Raw genomic sequence first — 23002 nt, 5'->3', positions numbered from 1 at the left:
AGGGAACGCTCTGGAGTTCTCTGCTGGTCGATAGATGTTGAGAGTGAGACCTTCTCGACTTTTCCCCCACGTTCTTAAAGTGAATTTAGTGCCGTTGAAAGGTGCAGAAGCAGCAGTTTGCATGGGGGGCTGTGTGTGATTTTACCTTCGCCCCTCCCTGAAAGGATGAACACTTTCCACATCTAAGAGGGCAGTGCAATTTCTCGATCGATTCAGTGATCTTGACTACTGAGATACCAACAGAGTGCCACTCTGAGACTAGGAGTTATTTTCAAATGGCTGAACATTGTCCCCAAACAAAATCACAGTGTGCAGACTCCCTTCCTGGAAATTAGCAAAGCAGTACCTCTTGAGATTGAGGTGGTGGGGAAAGCTGGGGGGGAAAGAAGGAGAGGATGGTCTCCTCCAGTGATCTGCACTACCAAACTGCTCAAGACATCACACTGGGAGCACGCAGGGGAACTCCAGCTTGCTTGAGGTACGACTTTCCCCTGCTACACATCCAGAAATGGACGCCGATGATACGAATCCTGCTCTTTCAGGTCCTAAATCCAACCGTGCCCTTTGAATTACAGCTATCTATGACTGGCCATTTGTACCACAGGTCTCTAAACAGAGAAACAGCAGCCAGAAGGGAAAAATGGGTCTGCATACACGCAAGAGCAAAGTGCTTCACCTCTTAAGTGCTCATTGAGCCCCTCGGGTGTGGGGAGGAGAGAGATGACACCACGGTCCCAAGGGAGGGGAAGAGTCATCCAACTGTGTTTATTCACCTCTGCATAGCTTAAGGTGAAACAGTGCTGGTGAGCATACAGCCATGTGGAACGGTACAAAGGCAATGGGAAAACAAGGCAAGAGAATGACTTCGCTTACAGTGGATACCACACCAATTAAATAATGCATGATACAGAGGGAAATCATCTTTAATTAAGATGAAGAACAGTGAAACAATCTGGCGGTTTTGCTACCTGAAGTTAGAGGGAAAACACGTGAGGCAACACAAACTTGAAGGGAGAACTGTGTGGACGTCCACGTGTCGCAGTATGCCGACATCCCCACGCCGACCTTGCACCAACATTACTTAAACGAGAGGAGGTTCATATCTGCTAAAACCACTGACGTGGGATGTCAAACTTAAATAGTAAAATCGAGGCTTGCATCTATCAGGCTATCTGTTGTGGTGTCGAACAGGTTACCTGAAGGAAGGAAGGGAGAGTTGGAAGCAATTAGCTTAAAATGATTTTTTCAAGAAGACACAGAATCATCTTTGGAGCCCTCCGCTGGACTCTCTCCAGGAGATCCCTGTCTTTTTTGCACCATGGAGCCCAGAACTGGACACAGTACTGCAGGTGAGGCCTCACCAGGGCAGAGCAGAGGGGGAGGATCACCTCCCTCAACCTGCTGGCCGTGCTCGTCTTAATGCACCCCAGGATCCCATTGGCCTTGGCCACCAGAGCACACTGCTGGCTCATGGCCAGCCTGTCATCCACCAGGACACCCAGGTCCCTCTCACACCAGTTCAGCTGTTCATTTAAAAGCAAAGCAAGTTATAGGAACAATGTCTCTGAGTTCTAATTTTAATTTGCAGTGGGGCTGAACTGCTGTGGAGCGCGTAGACAGCGACTGCTGAATTTCTTCTAGAGTAGAACCCAACTGCCTAAAGAAAACAAACTGAATGGGTTTCTTTTAATACTGAATCTGTGAGCACCGTTTTTCCACTGAAAATACAGCACACCCCACTTTGGACATCAAGTGCTGCATTAGGCCACGGCGCAAACTGCACTGCAATGCTTCCCACTTTGAAGTTACGTTTCTGAAGGAGTGAAAGAAAGCACCACATGAATCTTCAACCCAGACTGCGTATTTTGGGATGTTCTTTGGGAAAATAAAACAAAAAACAACAAAAAAAAAAACCAACCAAACCCAGAGCACAGCCGTCTGAATGCATATGGCAGTGGGAACAAAAGCAGGTGCGCTGTATGATTATAACCCATCTTTCTGAATCCACTTTAAGGTTGTGGTGGGTTTTTTCATTTTTTTTTCTAAACAGAACAATGAAAGATGGACAGAAGAATTACAACTGCAGTGCTAAGAACACAGGGCAAACAGGAGACAGACATCAATCAGCGTACGAGGCAAATACAACCCAGTGAAAAAGGGAAGGCTCATACAATCACGCATTGAAAGGATCACGATTTATATGACAATAAAGGATTTATATTTAAGGTTTCAAAAAGGTGGGGTCTTTTTGAAGCTTCATTTTCTTGATATTGTATTCTGAGAGAAAAGGAGACATCCTACAAAGAATTGGATTGCTGCTATTTTCTTATCACTGGTTTCTTTACCAAGAGATTGTTATCATCTTTTCACAAAGCCGTATCACCTCTGAACCTGAGGATTGGGATGTTACTGTCTCTGATTCTTTTTGGGATATCAAAAATATTTCTCATCTTGAAATTAACCCAAGTGTGGAGAATCCATACAAAACCTTCGGCACAGCTGAAGTCCAGAACACGGGTATAAGGCTCGCGGTCCTGGGCTGCATACCTATTCCAAATGTGATTTTTGAGGTGAGAATTGATGAAAAGGGTGCTGCAGCTGGCTTAAATTTGTTTCCACATGCACAACTTAAGGTTATGCCATTTTTTTTTTATCATATGATCCAGATGCTTTGTGTAAATCACAGACCAAAATAAGCTGAGCTTTGTTTTTGCAATGCCAGCTGATACAGACAGATTCTGAAAGCCACCGTGTCTCCAGTCTGATAAAGAGATATCTCACACCTTTCAGGTTCCCACATCACCGAGAAGCTAATCAGTCTTTCAGTTACACACAGCCATTAGCCTGGGAGCTGTCTGATCTGTTTCAGCTCAGGTTTGGACGTAGACTTCAGCTTAAGCAACAGCTGTGTCAGTGTGTGCAAAAGCTGGAGCTGTGGGAGACCCGAGCTCGCAGAAGGTTTGTTAGAGACAAATTCTTCTGGTATTTCCGTGAGATTTATCTGTTATTCCGCCAAAGTTCCCAGCAAGTTTAACTGCCACAGCTCTTCCAATTTTCTTTAAACACCCTTCAATCATCAGCCTTCAAAGCAAAGGCACTCTTAGCATCTCCAGTGATTTTAAAACGGGAGCACGATTCTTGCGCTGAAGTGCTAAAATATAATTGGGCACAAACACCTTCCCTGGTTTTGTGAGAATACACCAGCTATGCTTTTCTACAAGGACTTTAAGTTCCAAAGGACAGCTTTGCAAACAACACACCCCTCCCTTCCCCAAAGCCCACGGCTTTGCTACCTGTGGGCCCGGAGGGAGCACAATCAAACCTGGCTCTAGGCACTGAGGTAAATTAAGTGCACTCAGAGCGCAGTCCTCCCAGTGCCAAAGAAGAGTCACTTCCAAATACAAACTTAGCTCATCTGAACTTAGTCCTCTCCCTACCAAGTATGAAGAGAGATGAGAGCAAGCAGACTTTCAACTCAAAAAAAGTGCCTGTGATCTGCAAATGTGTAGGTTGAAGAACTGCAACATCAATAGCACACGTGTACCCAGATCCCATTTATAAAGTCACTGGGGTCACGGGCAGTGTTGACTGAGCAGAGAAGGCAGATGAAAGACAGCCTCGTTGCTCTTTTCCTGCACCAATAGATACCATCGATTCAGTTCACACTGCATGCTTTCACTTCATTTGTCCAGTTCTTGAAGGCCAAGGGGACAGACTCTTTAGCAGGGTCTGCTGTGATAGGATAAGGGGAAATGGATTCAGACTAAGAGAGGAGAAATTTAGACTGAGTATAAAGAAGTTCTCTAAAATAAAGGTGGTGAGGTGCTGGAATGAGTTGCCCAGAGCGGTGGTGGATGCCTCATCCCTGGAGACACTCAAGGTCAGGCTGGACAGGGCTCTGAGCACCTGATCCAGCTTGTAGGGGAGCTGAGCTAGATGAACTTTAAGGGTCCCTTCCAACTCAAACAGTTCTGTGATTCAGGACCATCTGATGTCTGCCACAAACAGCTTCAGCACCCCAGTCCGTCCTCATGCAAGACTCTCCTTGTGCAATCTGACTCAGTGTGGTTTCACCCGACCACCACACCACATTAACCACTCCTTGTTCCTGATCTTTCTCATAATAGCTCCTGGTAGATGTCAGCTATCAGGGCAGCCACTGCACAAACACACAAATTCTTCCCCAAAGTATTTTCAAGCCAAACAGAAAAGACAGTTTGAATACCTCACATTAAAACTCTCTTTTAACGCCCTGTCAATAACATCCTCCATAAAGCCAGCTGTACTAAGACAGGGAAAGACCTTTGTAAAAGTTACGTTTCACCTCTTATGTGACACTCCTAGATAGAAAGCATCTGTATTTTGGCTCTCCGTTGTAATTACTGTCATTAGGCTGTCTGTATATCACTTTAAGTCACTTGCTTCCAAGAACAGTATGATATTACATCGATACGTACTATAAAGAGACACTTGCACACATATAATAATGGGTGTGAGTCAAATGCTTGGCGTGCAGCCTGTAAGCATCACCTCCCCCACCAACGCAAATCGCAGCGTGGTTTATTTAGGCGTGCTTCCACAGAGAGTATGGAGACGTATACACACAGAGGGACACCGCAGCTCAAGGACTGTGTGTGTGCACAGATGCTCAAAGGTGTACGAGCAATCGCACTGATAGCAGAGTGGAAAGAGAGTCATCTTCTCTGCCACAACCATCTCATCACGCTCATCCCATCGATAACATCAGATGCAAGTAGTAGCTACAGAGGCTGCCTCCAAAGAAAAGCACAGCAATCCGATAACTGCTCCTTAACACGATTACACCAGCAATGAAAAGATAACGGCCCGTAGCACTAGCAAGCTTTATCAGGGTTCTCTTTCAATGGAATTGCTTCCCTCCCTGATAAAAGAAACAAACAGGATGTCACTTGGAAGAGATCTTTCAAACTAGAGCTTCCTGCGTCTACGATCGCAATAGCACCCTGCAATATTTCAGTGGCTGGCCAAGAAAGCAGCACGGCGGCTCAGAGCAAGCGCGTGCTCCCAGCCCCCACTGGGTCTCTGCCAGCACAGACTATAGCTGCTTGTCCTCACTGCTGCTTCGCTGGTCCTATTCCTTAGTAACTGCACGTGCTCTGACAGCAGGATTTCAAGCGGCCGCGCTGGGCGGCTGGCAGCTGCTGCTCTGGCCTCAGCGTGCAGTGCTGGTGGATGAAAGCTCCTTCTCCAGCCCTTATGTAAGAGAGATTAGGAAGCGATCCTGCCGAGGCAGATGCTGCACTGCTGCTCTCCCAACCACCCCGAGACTCCAGATCCTACACCCCGTGCTCAGCAGAGCAATGCCAGTCACGTTCTGATCGTCACACAAATGGCGCAGCTGATCTTCAGCCACCCTCTGTTGTTACACCTTCAGAACCCGATTATAACGAACTGCAACCCTTGACCCCACTCATCTGCTAAAGGTCTTGCAGCATCTGCAGCATCTCTTGCAGCATCCCTCCTTTCTCCCTGGCTTTGTCAGTGTTGGGCTGCATCCTGGTGAGAGGACCGGGAAACGATCATCTCCTTAGACACAGCCTCCAATCAGTTGTGGGAGCTCATCTACCACCAGGGCACCTATTAATGAACTGACTCTTAATGAGAGGGTGGTTCAGATTTCAGCCTCAGCGCAAAAAAAGTTACTCCCATGGCCACTGCTTTTAACAACTGTCGGGCTTTGAAGTGGCGTGAACGCTCTTTAAGAAAAAATAAAACAACACTTACCTACCATAAAATTGTCTTTGCAATCCTTCCATAAACTGAAGATATTATTACTAATACCACACACAGCTGAACGGATGCTTCAACAGAAATCACCGTGTCTGTCCCTACCAATAACACTGTTAAGAACTCAAAAAGCTCCCACAGGTATCAGGAGTGAGCAGAAGTCCCTGTTCAGGATAATCATGGTAACTTACCGGCCTCGTTGGCTTAGCTGCTACCACGAACCTTGAGGTTTTAAGAATACAAAATAGAGGGGGAAATTGTAAGATTCTGCTGCCTTTGTTTTCTTTAATGCAGGGTATTGAAAACTCTGATAGCTGGCTCCTCTGTGCAATTACTGACTGCATATGGCACGCCAGGATTATTGAAAACCACTGCTGTGCAATAAACAAACACACACATTGAAAGCTGATAAAAATTTTAATGCATTTACCTGTTTGTAGTAAAGAAATGTCCGGCTTCTCATCATAGTCAGTTGCCTCTGCTGATTACAAATATAAACAAGAAATCTCATTACTTTTACTGAATACAGGAATGCGATTAAAAAGCTCCACAGTGTTGAGTGATTTTGCATTTTCTATCTCCTTTCCTCAGCTTCCATTTGCTATTGCTCAGTTAAAAACTCACTGCTTGGAGAAAAAAAGTCATAAAATAAAAAATGCTAACTTAGAAGAGGGAGTTTGGTATTAATAAGCAGCTGTGCCAGGAACAGGCTGGAGTGACACTGGCTCATTGTAAGGTTTCAAGCCATAAGGGGAGTTGCAATCATTTCGCAAAATCACAGCAGTCTGTTTGTTAAGCTAGCCCCAGCAGCCCTCGAAGTAGGAGCCCCCAAGGCTGGTGCTTGATCTTCCCGCAGCTGCCATCACCAGATTCCTAAGGGAAAAGCGTGTGTACTCTCATTTCTGCAGCCAAACTTCCTGTGACCACAGGCAAGCTCATTGTGAGAGGGATGGATACTCTAGGGCAGAATGTCTTTGAAGCTACAAGGAGTCACCCAGCATACTTACAAAAGCATGGAACCACGCAGGTACGCAGGTGATTACAGTACATATATACACACATGCTTTTAATCCATAGCTTATGTAAGATTTGACTTAATTTAGCCCACGGTAAAAGAAGGCTGGAAGCTTAATTTGTTCATCTCATACTTGTCACTGGCCAAAGGTATGCATAAAGACAGCTCAGTTGGCTCAGCAGATGTGCAGTAACTTGTTAGACTGCAGTACTCCAAAGCGTGCGTTTGAACCCAGAGTAAATTACAGGCATCCACCAAGAGTTAGGAGTCAAACGTACACAAGTCCTATTCAAAATCCTATTACCTTTGTCTTTTGACAACTCAGCAGGATATTTAAGGCCTCTAAAACACAATGAGATATTCAAGAGCACTTAAGCAAACTTGTTACAGTCATAAAGAAATCCTTGACATTGTACATTATCACCGTGGTGGATATACATCTCATCACATCCATTCACTGCACATTATTCATAGACATCAAGTTTTGATCAAGGCTATAGATGTACTGAACAACTTAGTTTAGCTCCCACTTGAAACTAAGCTAACTGTTCTGGTCACCTCTATTGGAGCTACACAAGAAGATACTGAGTTGTTGCCATTATGAGGAGGATATCATAAGAAACAATCTAGCTGCTGAGCTACATTCGAGTTCCCTTCCTTTTGCTATCCTGGCTATCCTTTCTCACTTGTATAGATGCCAGTTTTTACTTATACTCTTTACTCAGTTCTACAAAATTAGTTGAACTAAAGAATCAGAGAACCACCTGGGTTGGAAAAGCCCTTCAGCATCATCAAGTCCAATCATCAACATGGCCTCCCAAAACTCAACACTAAACTGTGTTCCTTATTGTCACATCTGTATGTCTCATAAATACATGCAGGGATGTCTCTGGGCAGCTTAGTCCAATTCCTAGCCAACCTCTCTCTATCCAATAGCAACTTGGGACCTCATGTCCTACTTACTGCACAAATCTTTAATTTTGGAAAGAACATGGAGCTGAATAAATGAGAAGAGAATCACAGAATCATTAAGGTTGGAAAAGACCACTGAGATCATCTAGTCCAACCATCAATCCATCAGCACCACGCCCACTAAACCATGTCCCTCAGTGCCACATCTAAGAGGTTACATGATTCGCTGTCTCTACGTTCATTTGCATCTGGTTTGGACTAACAGTGATTGATGAGCATGGTGAGGTGAGCAGCTGAGAAAGAACAGGTAGGAAACATCCTCCTGCAGTGGCATTCTGAGGCCAGCTTCTTGCAGTGTGATGAAGAAGCACCTGCACTAAGCAGCTTTCTATGGCATGGTTACTCAGCATCCAAGAGAGGAAAAACAGTAAATTGCCCCGTGGGACTCAAGCTATGAAAACAGAGGAAGCAAGATGTGAGTGCTGGCAATGGTTGGAAAACCATCCCTCTGTCCATATCAGTCTGTGCCAACCATGCTGTGCACTCAAGTGGCAGGTTTTACTGGAAGTCCCTGCACAAACTCTTGGAGTAGCCCTAGAGATGCGGTTATCACTCCACCTTATTGCCCTTCTCACACCTGGCTAAACTTGAGGTTTAAACGTGGGGGAATGAAGTAATACAGTAACAAGTGGAGACCAGCAAGTACTGCCTTTCAGGAGGTAACACCTTGAGTCTCTGTATTTGGAGAACCAACAGTGATGGTGACAATAGTAATTACCTGGCCATTTTAATCTGTCAAAATGCCACAATACTGATATGGCTCTAAAGAGGAGATAAAGCTTGTCACCAGTCGTTCCAGGCTTGTTCCTCATGCCAGCACAAATGTTCATACAGCCCCAGAGTTAAAAACGGACAGTACGGCCAAATCAATGCTTCTGCCAGTGCCAGAAAGGGAGTGCAAAAAAGACAAAAACACTGAGAACCTACTTACTCTTCTCAGTAGCTGTCTGTATTTGTTTTATGAAACTGGATACGTAACCACAGCTTCAAGTGAACTACGGCCAGTTCAGCTCCTGCTCACAAACGCATGACAAACAGCCTGACCTCCTAACATGGATGTAAACCAGCATCTTCTCATGTTGCATTCCAGGCGGGAAAGATTTGCCTTCAACAACCACACCCAGAGTCTGCCAGCCAAAATTCAAGTGTCCCGAGCCAGCCTGCAAGACAAGGCAAGCAGGAATAGACCCTGCTGTGGCAATTCTCAGACTCCTTTCTGTCCTCTGCACAGCTAGAGCTCAGTAGCTCTTGCAAAATAATCCCTGTAGTCATTTCCTTAGAGGTCTTTTTTGCTTTTTTTTTTTTCCCTTGAAATTGTTTAGATTCTGATGTACACGTTCATCAAGCATACACTTGCTGTTTTGCTCCTTGGACTAAAGTACATGTGTGCCTAGGGCTGGAAAGTAATTTATTTTATTGTTGCTATCTTTACCTGAGATACTGGCCACAAGAGCACTGTTACCACATCTTGGACTCACATCCTACATCTTTCCTGGTCTCGTGTCTATTGCTAAGCAAAAAATCAACGCGATCTCTCACATCACAGAGATGTTATATCGACACCACAAACCAGGGACATCAGAAGGATGAAGAGAAATAGAAAGCAAACAAAAGCAAAACAAAATCGTCACACAAGGCAATGGAAGCAGCAATTTGAACAAGGATTTGGGAGAAAAGACACGTTTCTTGAGTGTAAGCATTTCTTCTCCCTTTGTTCCTACTATTTTACATTGCAACAAGGTAACGTTGATTTTAAACAACAATTCAAGGATGAAATGTCATGGAATGCAATTTATTTAAATTAATTCTGCCTGAAAAGTTTCAGCGTGTTTTCCAACAGTGCTATGTTTTCCTTTATTGAGTATGGCAATCAAAAGCTTCCAGGTTAAGCACAATGTAATCACTTTGCATGAGCAGCTCTTACCCTCAGATTCAGGAGCATTAGTCATACAACATCAGCTTTCCTGGCTATGCAATGGACAGACATTACAGCATAATGGCTTACACTCTTCAGAACATAAAAAGGGAGGAAGAACTGACTGCAAGAGATGTGCTGCCCCTGACCTACTGCTTATTAATGGATGAAGAGTTTAGTAATCAAAAGGCTTGGATACTATGTCTAGCACAGAGCAACATGAACAGCAAGTCAGTTCCCTCTGATTTTGCCCTTAGATCTTTATGCTAATGGTTGCCTGCCTCTGCACTGACACTGGCAAGGCCACCAGTCCCCTACCAGTACTCTCTCTGTAGGTGGGAAAGACCACACAGTGGGAAACACACAGCGTAAATTACAAGGCAATTTGCACAGTAATTCACACTGCTTCCAAAGAGGAAATACTACATATGTGGCTTCCTTTGACTTCTTCCTTTCCAGGGCCCACTTTGCATCCAATCCCAAAAGCCAAGCAGGCTCAGCTTCTGTGCTGGGAGGAGACAGGCATGGCACTGTGAAGCTGTGCCCCACGAGGCTGTGTGGTCCCACAAGACTCAGGGATGAAAAATATTATCATACTATTTAATTTTAATTATAACATCTGCTTGTAACATTAACCTCACAGTCTCTTCTCCCCTTTGTGACAGCCAACTTGTGAAATTCTGAACAGACCGAACAAGGCCAATGAAAATTTAATGGTAGTGACAGCTTTATTCTCTGATCTAACAAATAATAAAAAAAAAACAAAAACGACCCAAGTCTCAGATCTCAGGCAGTAATCTAAAAGAACTGAGAAAAAGCCAAAGCAAAATAAATAAATTAAAAAATAACATTTCCAGCTAGGAGAAATACTGTCACTGATTCAGAACTTAAATGAATTTTTATTTGTCTTAGGATAACAACCTTTCAGAATTTACACTGGGGAACTATTTTCTAGAAAGCACAATTTTAAAGTGTTTTTTTTTTTTTTTAATTAGCTTTCCAAGTAGGGAGCTTTTCTGTCCCTAATCCTAGGAGATGAGCCAAACATGATAAATAAGGTTGAAGCTGGACAGCATCTATCATCCAATGATCATGATTTCATTTAATTTGGGAATACTCAAGAGAATATACCCTAGAGAAAGAAGTACAAAAATCAGATCCACCACACTCCTCCACTAGAATTCCTTGATATTATTAATATCACTGAAAGCTGGAACAGGATTTATGTTATCAGACTGAAATAATGTTGCACAGGATAAAGCACAGAGGGCTGCTCATGAATGCAGTGTCTTACTGCATGGTTTGAAAAGAAAAACTAATCAGAGGATGGACTAAATGGCTCAGGGGAAGGCAAACAGAATGGAAAGCCTGCCTCTTGTTTTTCTGCTGTACAAATTTAGCACAATTCAGTGGTGACTAGAAAGTTGTTTTGTGGATTCTGGGAAATAAATATATGAAATTAAACTTTTTTTCAGGTAAAGCTTTTACACCAAAACAAACTAGAAACAGACTTCATGTTGGCTTAGAAAGTCTCAGACTAATGCTGGCTCAGATTTGTTCTTTGGGCACCTTAGCCTGCATCAAGTTAGGTGGCATGTCTCAGTAAGTGCAGACAGAACATAGAGGATGATCTGGGAGTAGGACACTTGCTTGGGCTCAGGTGTCAGCTTCTACCCCACTCTCTGGTAGGACTCAAGTCCTGGTTAACCGAACACTTCATTTATGGGTTTGGTTCTCAGTTATTGCTCTCCATATGGATTTCCAAGGGACTACAAGTATTTAGCTCAGTGGCTGTGATTCCAGTAGTTTTCAGGTTCTCAAAAGCAACATTCTGCAACATGGAGTCAGAGAACATCTTTTCCCCTCAGCAGATCAAACCTCTGTCCATCCCTGCCCTCCTCTTGCATCTTGGCCTCTTTAAATGATACACAGCTTTGACAATTCTGGAAAGCCTTCTCAATTAATAGTTAAAATCTGCACAGTTCCCACACAGCCAGGTTTACCCTTGGGTCTGTGGACCTGCCTGTGCACCTGCTAATGGCCATTGTTGGAAACAAAATATGGGACTGGGTGGATCTGTTGTCTGATCAGATCTACGTCTCATATCAGAAGCTCATGGTTACAATGAACAAGTACTAAAAAATCTTGTTTCAGCAAGATGAAGTTGTTATTGCAATGTTTGCTCCTCTTTGCTGCTGTCTACTGCTCTTCTGCCACATGCTAACACCTCTCATTTGCTTCAATGCAAGCTCAGGTTGGGCTAGTTTGAGCCACCAGTGAATCAGTGTGGCTGAGTTTGCATTGGAAGCAGAATGGAGAGTGCTGGCATGATCAGCTCTGGCAGCTCTGGCACAAAAGGGGGAACCTCCAAGCAGGGGACAGGAACAGCAGTAACATTTTCAGTCACTCCTGCTAGATAAGAAGGAACATGTGTGCTTGTGTCCAAATGGCAGAAAGAAAACAATGCACTTCAGGGAACAGTCAGCAAACTAATAAACATCAGAACAAAATGGAGCTTTTCCAGCAATCCAGTTACTGAGTACTTCTTTTAGTAAATAAGGTACATTTCTGCTAGGTACATTTCTGCTTACTACTCATTCCCATAATGGTTGATGTGTTAGCTTCCCCTGCAGAGATTGGAGCCCATCTCATTCAGTTTCACTAAACTTCATTTATTTTTCTTCATAGTCTTGTTAAGTTGGGGACAATATCCTCCACTTAGATGCTCCCATCACAGGAAAGGACCAGAGATAGAAATGTCATTTAAAAGGTAAAAGCAGAACACCACTGTCATTTTAATTAATATCCTGCAGAGGCACCAAGAAGCACAAAGAAAAAAAGGATGAAAGAAAATGAAAATCTAAACAAAATCAGGTCAATCCTCTTTCCTGAGGGTCTTCTGCACACAACCCAAAGACCCTCTATTTCCCACACGGTGCCCCTCAGCCTAATACTGTGCTTCTGTCCTGTGTGATTTCTGAAAATGCTGATCTCTGACACACGGAGCTGGAGAGAAATCTACTTCTGGTTTCCCGTGGCCTAGCTCACCTCTCTGTAGCCAGAGAGACCACAGGCATCCCCTGCTTAGCCACTGGGTTTTCAATTCCTTAAGCTCATGGATGCTAACAGGTATCAGATGCTCCAAGGGAGAGATAGGGAGGAAATATGACCACAAGAGAGCTTTAAGGAACACTAGAAGTGAAAAGTGATCTAGTGCCTGATTTAGTAGTTGGCAACCCTGCCTAGGAGAGAGGCATTGGAACTAAATGGATCTCTGAGGTCCCCTCCAACCCAAGCCATTCTATGATTGTATGACAAGCAAGCAAAGCCAAAGGAAGTCCCTGGTAGGATAGGAAGCATGAAGATGAAAAGGAAGCTAGTTAAGGTTTATAAAGTAATTACACATCTCATAATCAGTGATATTGCTTTCAGATTCATATGAACTCCACAGGGGATTTGGAGACTGCACACTGCTGCCTGTCAGCTCAATTGAGAGCTCACAGGCAAAGTGCTGGAACTGCATCACTTCATGCCTTCACTGATGAGCAACTGTGCTGGGCTAGTCCCAGAATCAAACATGTATGCTGTCCTATAAAGCTGAGTAACCTTGCTGCAAATCCCTACCCAAATCACTTGTTACTCTCAGCTAGAAAGCTCACTCCTGTGCTTTGGTAAGTCTATACAAGCACAAATCAGTGTGGGTCGTTCTTTTTTTGGCTACAGTTATGTCAATTCTTTCACAAGGAATGTGAGAAAACTCACCTGTCCTTCTAGACATGCATAGTTTGGACACATAACACAGAACTTAAAATCATCTACCTGCAACCTGGCTGAATGAGCTAGTTTACAACTCAGATTCCACAGAACAATGGCAAGAATGTTTTTAGGCTGCCCTGAGAATCACACACTGAACTCGATAACCTTCATGGGTCCCTTCCACTGCAGGATATTCCATGCTTCTAGAAAGCTTTTGGTTGTTCATGGAAGGAGGTTGGAGACAACATTTGAGAACGGCTCTAAGCTAACTTGGCTGCAAAAACAGCTCCTCAACTTGTTACCCTGTACACAGAAACATGCTAAATCTGAGAGATCAAATTTTCACAGAGTGAACACGTACAATAATTACACTTAACAAGAAAAACCCTTCTGAGGGCAGAAAGGCTGTAGGATTTTCATTTTACTCTCATTCGTTTTTCCTCATATTTTCATACATACCTGAGCCTCTTTTTAATCGTCTTCTTGCCAGTTTAATTTGATCCTGAAGAATCTGGACCCAGTCCCTGGGACCAGGAAGTTTATCCACGTGGTTAGCCGTGCAGTATCTTTCCGTAAAGACTGAAATAAAAAGATACCATCTTTTTTAAAAGTGCCACCACAATTGAAAAAAGGAGGCTGAAGAGGATTACAAAGAAAATGTTTCAAAATATCAACTTAACAGAAGTAAAACTAAATGGCCAAATCTGGTCAAATTCATCATTCAGAAGTCATTTGTGTGTATAAATATCGTAGTTACTACTTACAAAAGCCTATCCTAAGGAAACAGTCCATACCATCCATCTGACAGCCATGAATTTCACACAAAAATAACTCAAAAAATAACACTGCACTTTGAACTGAGTCTCCAGATGTGGTAGGCACTTCTAATTGCTGCTTTCCATATGGTATATGCAGAGAACTGAACATCTGGTCAGCTGGTGGCCACTCAGTCTCGTTTCTAAGTCTGGAAGCAAACTCATGGAAGACACGAAGTCCCACCACGCCAGGAATCTCTGCAGTTGCTGTTCTCAGACTGCCAAATGAGATGGAAGAACATTTTTATAAAGCTACTGAAAAAAAAAGATTTTCTTGAGAAAAATATTGTTCATCATACAACTGAGAGGTGTGTGAAAAGTCAACAAGAGCCAAACTACAAAGAACATTATCACTGCTAGTACTGCTGTCATAGACTTGGTCATGGATCTCAGAGCCAGCTGTCTACTATGAACAGCAGATAAAGAAAGAAAACTGGTTCCAGCTGAAGGAATTTGTAATCCCTGGAAATAAATGTTGCACAAATGGGATGAGGGAACATGTAACAAAAATTGACCGTTTGGTATTTTTGTACACAGACTTCTGACACAGTGCTGGCTGGTAATTACAAAGGAGTCCAAAGTAATTGCACTCTCCAAATTCTTTTCACATTAACAATTTGACAAAATCATTGCACAAAAAGCATGAAGAATATTTTTCTCTGCAGTCTGTTCAGCAAAGATGAAGGAGCAGCTCAGGAGCTCAGAGAAGTCAGTACAGCCTCTCACGTTGCCAGCTTTCAATCTGCAACACTTAGGGGCTCTTTGAAGGCAGAAATAATCTTTTCCTTCTAACTCCATATGGTCCCGAACACAATGGGAGCCTGACTGATGTCCTAAGACTTGTACTTCAAACACGTGACAGCAGCTTGTGTTGGTGACCAGGGTCTGGGGGTCATCCTGTGACAACAAGCTGTAGCCAGATTACCTGCTGCACGTGCCTAAGGTGGAATTATGGCTTTGCTTGCTGTAGACTGCATGGGAAACTAAATCATGGCAGCCTTGGGGAGTCTGTATGTGGCCTTGATAGTTCTTCTCTTTAATGAAATACAGAATAACTTTGATTGCTCCATGTGTGGTTACAAAGGCACAAGGACAGAAAAAAAAAATAAGTAGGAATGTAGTAGGAAAAAGGCAGAAGTGGGACCTCGTTGTTCCAGTTCATCTGAGCTGTACTGTGGGAACCACCCGTGCCATAAATCAGATTAAATCCCCAGCAGTTCAGAAGACAGCTCACTGACTTCTGCTGGAATGGACCTTCATGCAGGGCTGGATTTCTTGTCAGGAACATAATGAAAAAAACAACTACTTCTGATCTCTCTTCTCTCTCACCCCACTCCTCTGAGTTGAAAGTGAAAATTGATGCAGCTCACAAGAGAAAATGACTGCTCAGGAGAAACACTGCAACTGATTCAACAAGTGCCACTGAATATCACAAGTTGGATAGAAAAATTTCTCCCTGGCTAATCATCCTGTTGCAGCAGCGTTAAACTTCTGGTAGTTAAAATGTTTTCAGACAAGGAGAATTTTCAAGCCAACAGTCTCTCTGTCATGAATGTAGCCTTTTCTCCACTTCTGTATCTCTGTCATGGGGAAGGACTGAAGTGCCACTAAAGGATATCTTGAACACGTGGCAGAGGAACGTCCCAATGAAGTAATACAAACAACATGTTGTTGTTCTCATGGAGATTTAATACTGACTCAGTCATTTCTTGGAACAAATGAAACCACAGAGTCCGGACAGCCCAAGGAAAAAGGGTGCTATTGGAGCCAGGCTGAGTCAAGATCCACAGTACATCAGCCCATGGCATTGTATTCCATCACAGCTTTCAGAAACGGGCTCCCCTATCACAAATCATGAACCAGAGTTTGCACAATACTGTCAATACCAGTGAAGGTTGTTGTTGTTACAGTGGTACTCAGTAGTACCACCACAGACAAATTTTATCCGTTGAAACTACAACTCCTTCCTTTCTTCCCACTGACACCAAGGGAAGAGGTTGAGCCAGACTTCAGAATTTGCTCTGGTAACACAAGCTTAGCTACTGAGAAACACTGTTCTCTACAGTGGGTGATGACTGGTCTTTTAGTAGTGCTACTGCATCCACTGAAAAACAATTTTTCACCTCAGTGCTGGTTCAAGTAGAGGGTTTTTCAAAAAATAATTTTGATTCATTTTTCTTCCACTTGTTTATTAAAGCTTTTTGGGAAGAACTAGATACAGACGAAGGGAATTCAACTTCAGATCTTCACAGATGACTGAGCTCAAGAAAAAAAAGGTAGTGTATAAGGACTATGATACAGACACTTTAACAAAGAATTACACGGTCAAAAGGGACCTCTGAAAGTCTCCACATCCATCCTGCTGCTCAAAGCACAGTCAACAAGATCACAATGCTCTGGCCTATGTCCAATGAAATTCTGAATACCTTCAGGAATGGAGATCCTGCAGCCCCTCCAAGCTCCTGTTCCACTGCTTGATTACCCTCATGTTGAAAAAGCTTATTGTATCAGGTAGAAATTTTCATGTGTCCAATGCTTCTTGTGCCTCTAAGAATCTGGCTCCACCTTCTCTATGTCATTCTACTACGCAGTAACGGACAGCAACATGGTTTCTCCTGAGCATTGTCTTCTCCAGGGTGACTGATCCCAGTTCTCTCATCCTCTTCTCACAAGTCAGTTCACTCACACACGTCACCACTTACCAACTTTGGTCCTACTTTGATCTTGGTGGGATCCACTGCACTCACTCCAATGTGTCAATGGCTTTCTTGCATGGAGATGGGGGGGTGAAACTACACACAGCAGTGGTTGAAAAAGGTTTCCTTTCCTCTTTTAGCTGCCAGTGTGCTTACAGGAGTTCTTCTCGTTGCTTTATGTCACCTAAATTAGCATGTCCTGTACCTCAGGACAAGTCAGGGGCCCTACAATAATCATATAATGGTTTGGGCTGGAAGGGACCTTTAAGAAGCATCTAGCCCTAACCTATCTGCTATAGGTAAGGACACCTCCCACAAGACCAGGTCGCTCAAAGCCCCATCCAGCCTGGCCTTGAATGCTTCCAGGGAGGGGGGCATCCACAGCCTCTCTGGGCAACCCATTCCAGTGTCTCTCCACCATCACAGTAAAGAATTTCTTTCTAATATCTAGTCTCAATCTACCCTCATCCAGTTTAAAGCCATTTCCCCTCATCCTGTCACTACGTGCCATCATAAAAAGTCCCTCCCCAGCTTTTCTGTAGCCCCCTTCAGGTACTGGCAGAAGGCCACTATAAGGTCCTCCCGGAGCCTTCTCTTCTCCAGGCTGAAGAACCCCAACTCTCTCAGCCTTTCTCCATAGGGGAGGTGCTTCAGCCCTCTGATTATCTTCATGGCCCACCTCTGTACCCACTCCAACAGCTTGATGCCCTTCTTGTGTTGGGGGCTCCAGAAATGGATGCAATACTCCAGGTGGGGTTTCATGAGAGCAGAGTGGAGGGGCAGAATCACCTCCCTTGACCTGCTGGACACACTTCTCTTGATGCAGCCAAGGATACAGTTGGTCTTCTGAACTGCAAGAGCACATTGCCAGCTCCTGTTGAGTCTTTTATCAGCAGACACTCACAAATCCTTCTCCTCAGGGCTGCTCTCAAGCTATCATTCCCCAACCAGCCTATATTTGACCTTGGGCAGCCTGTATTTGCTCTGCTTTGCAATGCAGCCTGTTGTTTTTTTTTAAAGCTTCTGAATTTTTTTTCTGCTATATGAGATTTCGAAGCTGCAGAATCCAATTCAGAATCTCTCGTGTACTGCTAGCTCTTTATATGTTGTGATCCCAGTGTTTGAAGGTAGATGTGTTATTCTGGAACCTGGAAAGTAGTGATCACTAACAAAAAACACTCAACATAAGAAACATCCAACTAAGAAATTTGTTTCCATAAAAAGTGAACCACCACAGTTTTTATGAGCATCAAACTCATCTCTTGGTCTCAGTATAATCTTCCAGCTCCTCTTCTCCATTCAGCCACCAAGTACTGAACTATTTACAGAGCAGACACAGTCAGATATAGAGCAAGCCTCAGAATTTTGATTAAAGAGGAACAGTTATGATGTCATTATGTTTTCAAGATTTCTTTGTGCTTCTGATATCCAGAAAAAAAAATTAACTTAAAAGAACATTGAGATTCTAACCTTAGAGCCTGACTTCAGAAACCAGAATCATTGGCTTAAACTTAACACAAGCTGTCCCTGTAGATTCTATTTTTAACAAGTGAATGAAAGAGAATAAAAATAAGACTGCATATTTTAATAGACCTAATGCACGTCAGAAATTCTAATCCCTTTACACTCTCCTGAGCTGAGAATATGTTCTAGTTACACATATGAAAGAAAGCAAAAACATACCTTTTATTGCACCCACAATATTTTGGTCTAGTCCTTTCCGGTTGTCATTGAGCCCTCTTTTCCTTTTGCCATTTGGTAAAGAGTTAGCCAAAGTCTGGTCATCAAAAAATGCACAAACCAGCTTCCTAAATAGCAGACTTCCTGAGCGAGTATAGTTTGATAATATAGAGTCCAGCTGAGATTTCGGCATGAAGACATCAAAGCCTTCTGCAAGTTGCACTTCTGGCTACCAAAAGAATACAAATGTTTTAATTAAAATGGCATTCAAACACATTATTTTACTTCAATCATGTATCTAGTGAGATTTCTCAATCACTTGAATAATCAAACCATGAATCTCCTTCCAGCTATTCAATACCACAGCAGCCTACTACATTGAAATCAAACTCCATCAGTGAATAAGAACCTCAAAAGGCAAATCAAATAATGATACTTATGTCTAGCCACAGTAATAGTTAACAATCACTGACATTATTTCAAGGTATACAGTTAACAAAAAGAAAAGAGATACCTTTCAATATTGGATAATAATTACAAACCAGATGATCATCCTAGAGCAATATTCCTACACAAAGCTCTTAGGACATTTATCTAATCATTTTATGGACCTGTTTCCTTGGCAAACCATGCTGATTAGCACACTGTGGGGCAGCCAGGTATTTCCAGGAAGGACAACTGCAGGGCCAACAGCCCCATTCCATGCAACTTCCCGGGAGGGCTTTCAGTGTAAACACTGTCTATATGAAATGAGGTAAAGGATGACTTGGAAGTTGTCTCTTTGCCTGGGTTTGCTGATCAGCTACTTTTCCCTTGGGCTCATATCCCCAAAATACATCCTCAGAACAGGATTATGTCGCATGGCTTATTTCAGCACAAAAAATCTCAGAAAGTGTGATGGAGGGGCAGAAGAGGGGAAAAAAATCACATATTTCATGAGACTTGAAGTACACCATGGGCCAAAGCAGACAAAGGCCTTCAAACAAGTCCACTTTCTGAGAGTTTTTTTTGCTGCCCTGTCTGTACAAACCACAAAGAGTATTTATAGCATTTTCCTCTCTCTATGACCATCACCACAAAAAGTTTACATGAGGCATCTGCATGGAATAATTATATATATAGCTTGAAGATGCCTCAAAACTGCACTTTTTCAGATAGTATCTAGAAGTTGGAAAGGGGTAAAAAAAAATTTAATTTTTTTTTTTAAATGTATGGTTGTGATATCAGAAAATAAAGAAACATTACAGCCTCATTCCTAACAACTTGCTCTATTTTTTTTTTCCCTTCATGAAAATACATTCACCAGTGACGGTGCACTTTTGAAAATGTTTACAGAGCGAGAGCAAATGCCAGCCTACATCAAATCACCTGTAAATTTATTGAGTCTAGCTGGAGGAAAGGGCTGCCAACTGCAGGAGGATTTGGCTGCATAACTCTTTTCCCATGGATTTTTAAAATCAATATCAAGAGAGTTACAGCAAGAAGTATTTTCAAAGCATACACTACCACTGCACATGCATGCTTACTGGGTGATGCGCACACAAAAAGTAAAGACCACGATGCTTTCAGAAGCCAGAATGAAGATTCTGAAAATGCACAGATAGTAATAAAAATAATAATCTGAAAAACACATTTTCTTCAGGATGTAGCTGTCATGGTGTCAAAAGTATCCTACCCAAATAGGAGTTTCGCCTCTTGGGTTTTAAGATAGTAATCTAAGATGACCTCAGTGATACAAGCAGGCTAGAACAGACAGGTCACCCTCACTAACACAGCTGTAAAATGTAGTTGAAACCTCACCTGTGCACCAGCATCGAGAAGTCAATATTATTTTAGTTCTGAATTCCTCATATTAAATCTTTTAATCAATTTCTATATTAGTTGAAGGAAAAATACTGATTTATACTTGCTTTCCTTTAGCTGAAAATTATTCTTCCATCAAAGTCAATCAGTACCTAATTGAACTTTATGATCGATTTGAATGTGATTTATCAAAAGGAAAAGCATTTGTTATCAGGTAATGATCCTGACATAAGGAACTGCTGAGTAAACTACTCGTTTACAATAAAATAAGTAAGACCTGAATGCCAAAGGCTTATGCTATGCTAAAATTAACAGGCAGTGAATTAATCCTAAACATTTCAGTAGGCTGCACTGCTTAGATTAGAAATGATGTGATTATAAATGAAACGTTACAACAGTAAAACAAACACAAGAAGGTTTAACTAAGAGTAACAGATCATTAGATTTAAGAAATGGGTCATCTGACCCAAGGCCCAGATTAAGAGTTGGATTTTAAGAGTTGGTCTCACTGAACTGAACAAAGACTTCTTCCATGTCCATAAGCAGCACTATTTCATCTTAGCAAATATGAACTAATTGCACTGGCTTTGGTTATGTAGCTCTAAATTACATATAAATGAAACTGAGATCTTCAGTTGAGATGTCAATGGCAAGTTGAATCTGAGACAGCAGTGCACCCTGGAGTCAAAAGGGTCAATTGTAGCCTGGGGTGGGGTGCACCAGGCCCAGCACTGACACTGGGCAAGGGAAGGGATTATCCCATCCTGCTCTGCAGTGTGCAGCCTCACCTCCAGCACTCGGTACAGTTTGAGTGCCACAGCACAGAAGGGACAACAAACTGTTAGAGGGCTACAAAGATGGTGAAGGGTATAGAGGTTAAGATGTTGAGTGGCTGGAGTCTCCTCATCTGTTCAGTCTAAAGAAGAGGAGACGGGAGATCTCATGGAGCAGACAGTGAGGTCTGCTCTCTGGGGACAGCAACAAGGGCCAAGGGAACAGCATGGAGCTGCACCAGGGGAGGGGCAGGGGATGTTAGGGTAAGGGCCTGCACCAGAGGGCAGTGGGCATGGCCCCGAGCTGCTCGAGTTCAAGGAGTGTTTGGACAGTGCTCTCAGATATAGGGTCTGGATTTGGGTTGGACTGTGTGGAGCTGGGAGTTGAGACTCCACAATACTTCCAACTCACGATCTCTTCCAACTCGGTTTATTCTACAACCTTAAAGTTCATTAAACATCAGGAAAACAACAGTGGCAGCAGTACTGTGTATAACCCACAACTCATGCGATATTGTAAAGAGAACATTAAATTACAGTGCTATGCAAAATGTCTTCCAGTTTCCTTAGGCACTCAGACAAGCTGGTAGCAAGCCCACTAGAGATCTTCATGACTAAACAGAAAAAGATAATACTACCATTCATTCTGAAAGAAATGACTTCATTTAGCTTTCTCAGAGTGTTTAAGGTCACATTTTATTTTCACTGTTAAATATATCTCTTTTCAGAACTCAAAAGTTTTATTTCCAAAGGCAAAACAAAATCATCTTGTTTGTCTTGGAGTTCTGTAACTGTATTCAAACAACTGCTGTGGCAAACATGGTCCAAGCCATGGGAGGGCAGATGAAGATCTGATTTATGAACCACACGTTTTCTGTTCTTTCTTAAGTTCAAATTGGCATCTACAAAGGATTGTGCCCAGCAATGCAACACATTCATAATGTCAAATTAAATTCCATTGCAAGCACAAAACAAAAGCAGTTTTCAAAACTGAAAAGAGTGCCACAAGCGAAGACAAATTATAAGCAGGAAAAACACACTGGCAATAAATTACTGGCCTCACCCCAAAAGATTCCCTCAAACATCACTAAGTATCATACTACAAAAGGACCTTTGAGAAACCATGGAACTGGTTACTTCATATCACTACAGAGACTCTGTGGCATGACTGCAACTTAATTAATGGCGTGGCTTGCATCTACATAACTGAATTATCACCACTGCTCTTTTATATTAGTAGTTCCCACTTTCAGAAAGGTAGAACAGTATCTGCAGCATTGTTTCCATTTATTGACACTGAATTTAATTGTGCTTTTCTATCACACAGTATTTACAAAATTGGAAATTACCTTCTCAAAATTAAAAATGTATTAGAGAAATTAATGATCAGTGTACTCGTCAGTGAACCTACAAACAATATCTGTTTGGTCATTAAACAAAGCCAATCAGACACCAAGTACATGAAGTTTCTATCAATGCAAACGTTATGCAAATTAAGAAAGCAGGCTTAGTGCAGTTTTACATGTGACAAGTACAAGTTTTAAGAGTGAGAAGCTTTGGTTCCTTTAATTACAGCGAAATTATCAATAGTTCCAAGGCACTTATCTAGCAACCACAGATGAAGACTCAAGGACTCAGTTCAGCAGATTCAGGTATGAGCTTTACAGATATGAGAAGATCTCTAAAGCCAGCACAACCATCCAGTCATAAAATCAAGTGCGTGACTACATCCTGGTAGGATAAGGGTATATAAGTGAACTACTTGAGCTAATCAATAAATGACAGTTTTGGAACTGCTTATACATGCAGCA

General features: G+C 42.6%; 1 protein-coding gene across 1 annotated transcript in view; it reads right to left on the bottom strand.

Moving 5' to 3' along the window:
- Positions 1–304: 304 nt before the first annotated feature.
- The window catches only part of BEND7 (BEN domain containing 7), a 44684-nt gene continuing 21986 nt past the window's right edge, over positions 305–23002 (bottom strand). Inside the window, exons 6-9 of the mRNA XM_065743757.1 lie at positions 18619–18844; positions 13884–14003; positions 6197–6247; positions 305–1196 (exon numbers count right to left, since the gene is read on the bottom strand). Coding sequence (XP_065599829.1) covers positions 1135–1196; positions 6197–6247; positions 13884–14003; positions 18619–18844 — 459 coding nt within the window. The 3' untranslated portion in view covers positions 305–1134. The remainder of the gene's footprint in view (positions 1197–6196; positions 6248–13883; positions 14004–18618; positions 18845–23002) is intronic.

This window comes from Cyrtonyx montezumae, unplaced genomic scaffold (assembly GCF_038088225.1).
Source record: "Cyrtonyx montezumae isolate F1298 unplaced genomic scaffold, pur_monq_1.0 scaffold_3, whole genome shotgun sequence".
Classification (NCBI taxonomy): domain Eukaryota; kingdom Metazoa; phylum Chordata; class Aves; order Galliformes; family Odontophoridae; genus Cyrtonyx; species Cyrtonyx montezumae.
Note: the sequence above shows the minus strand (reverse complement) of the source record. Positions and strands in the feature narration are given on the sequence as shown.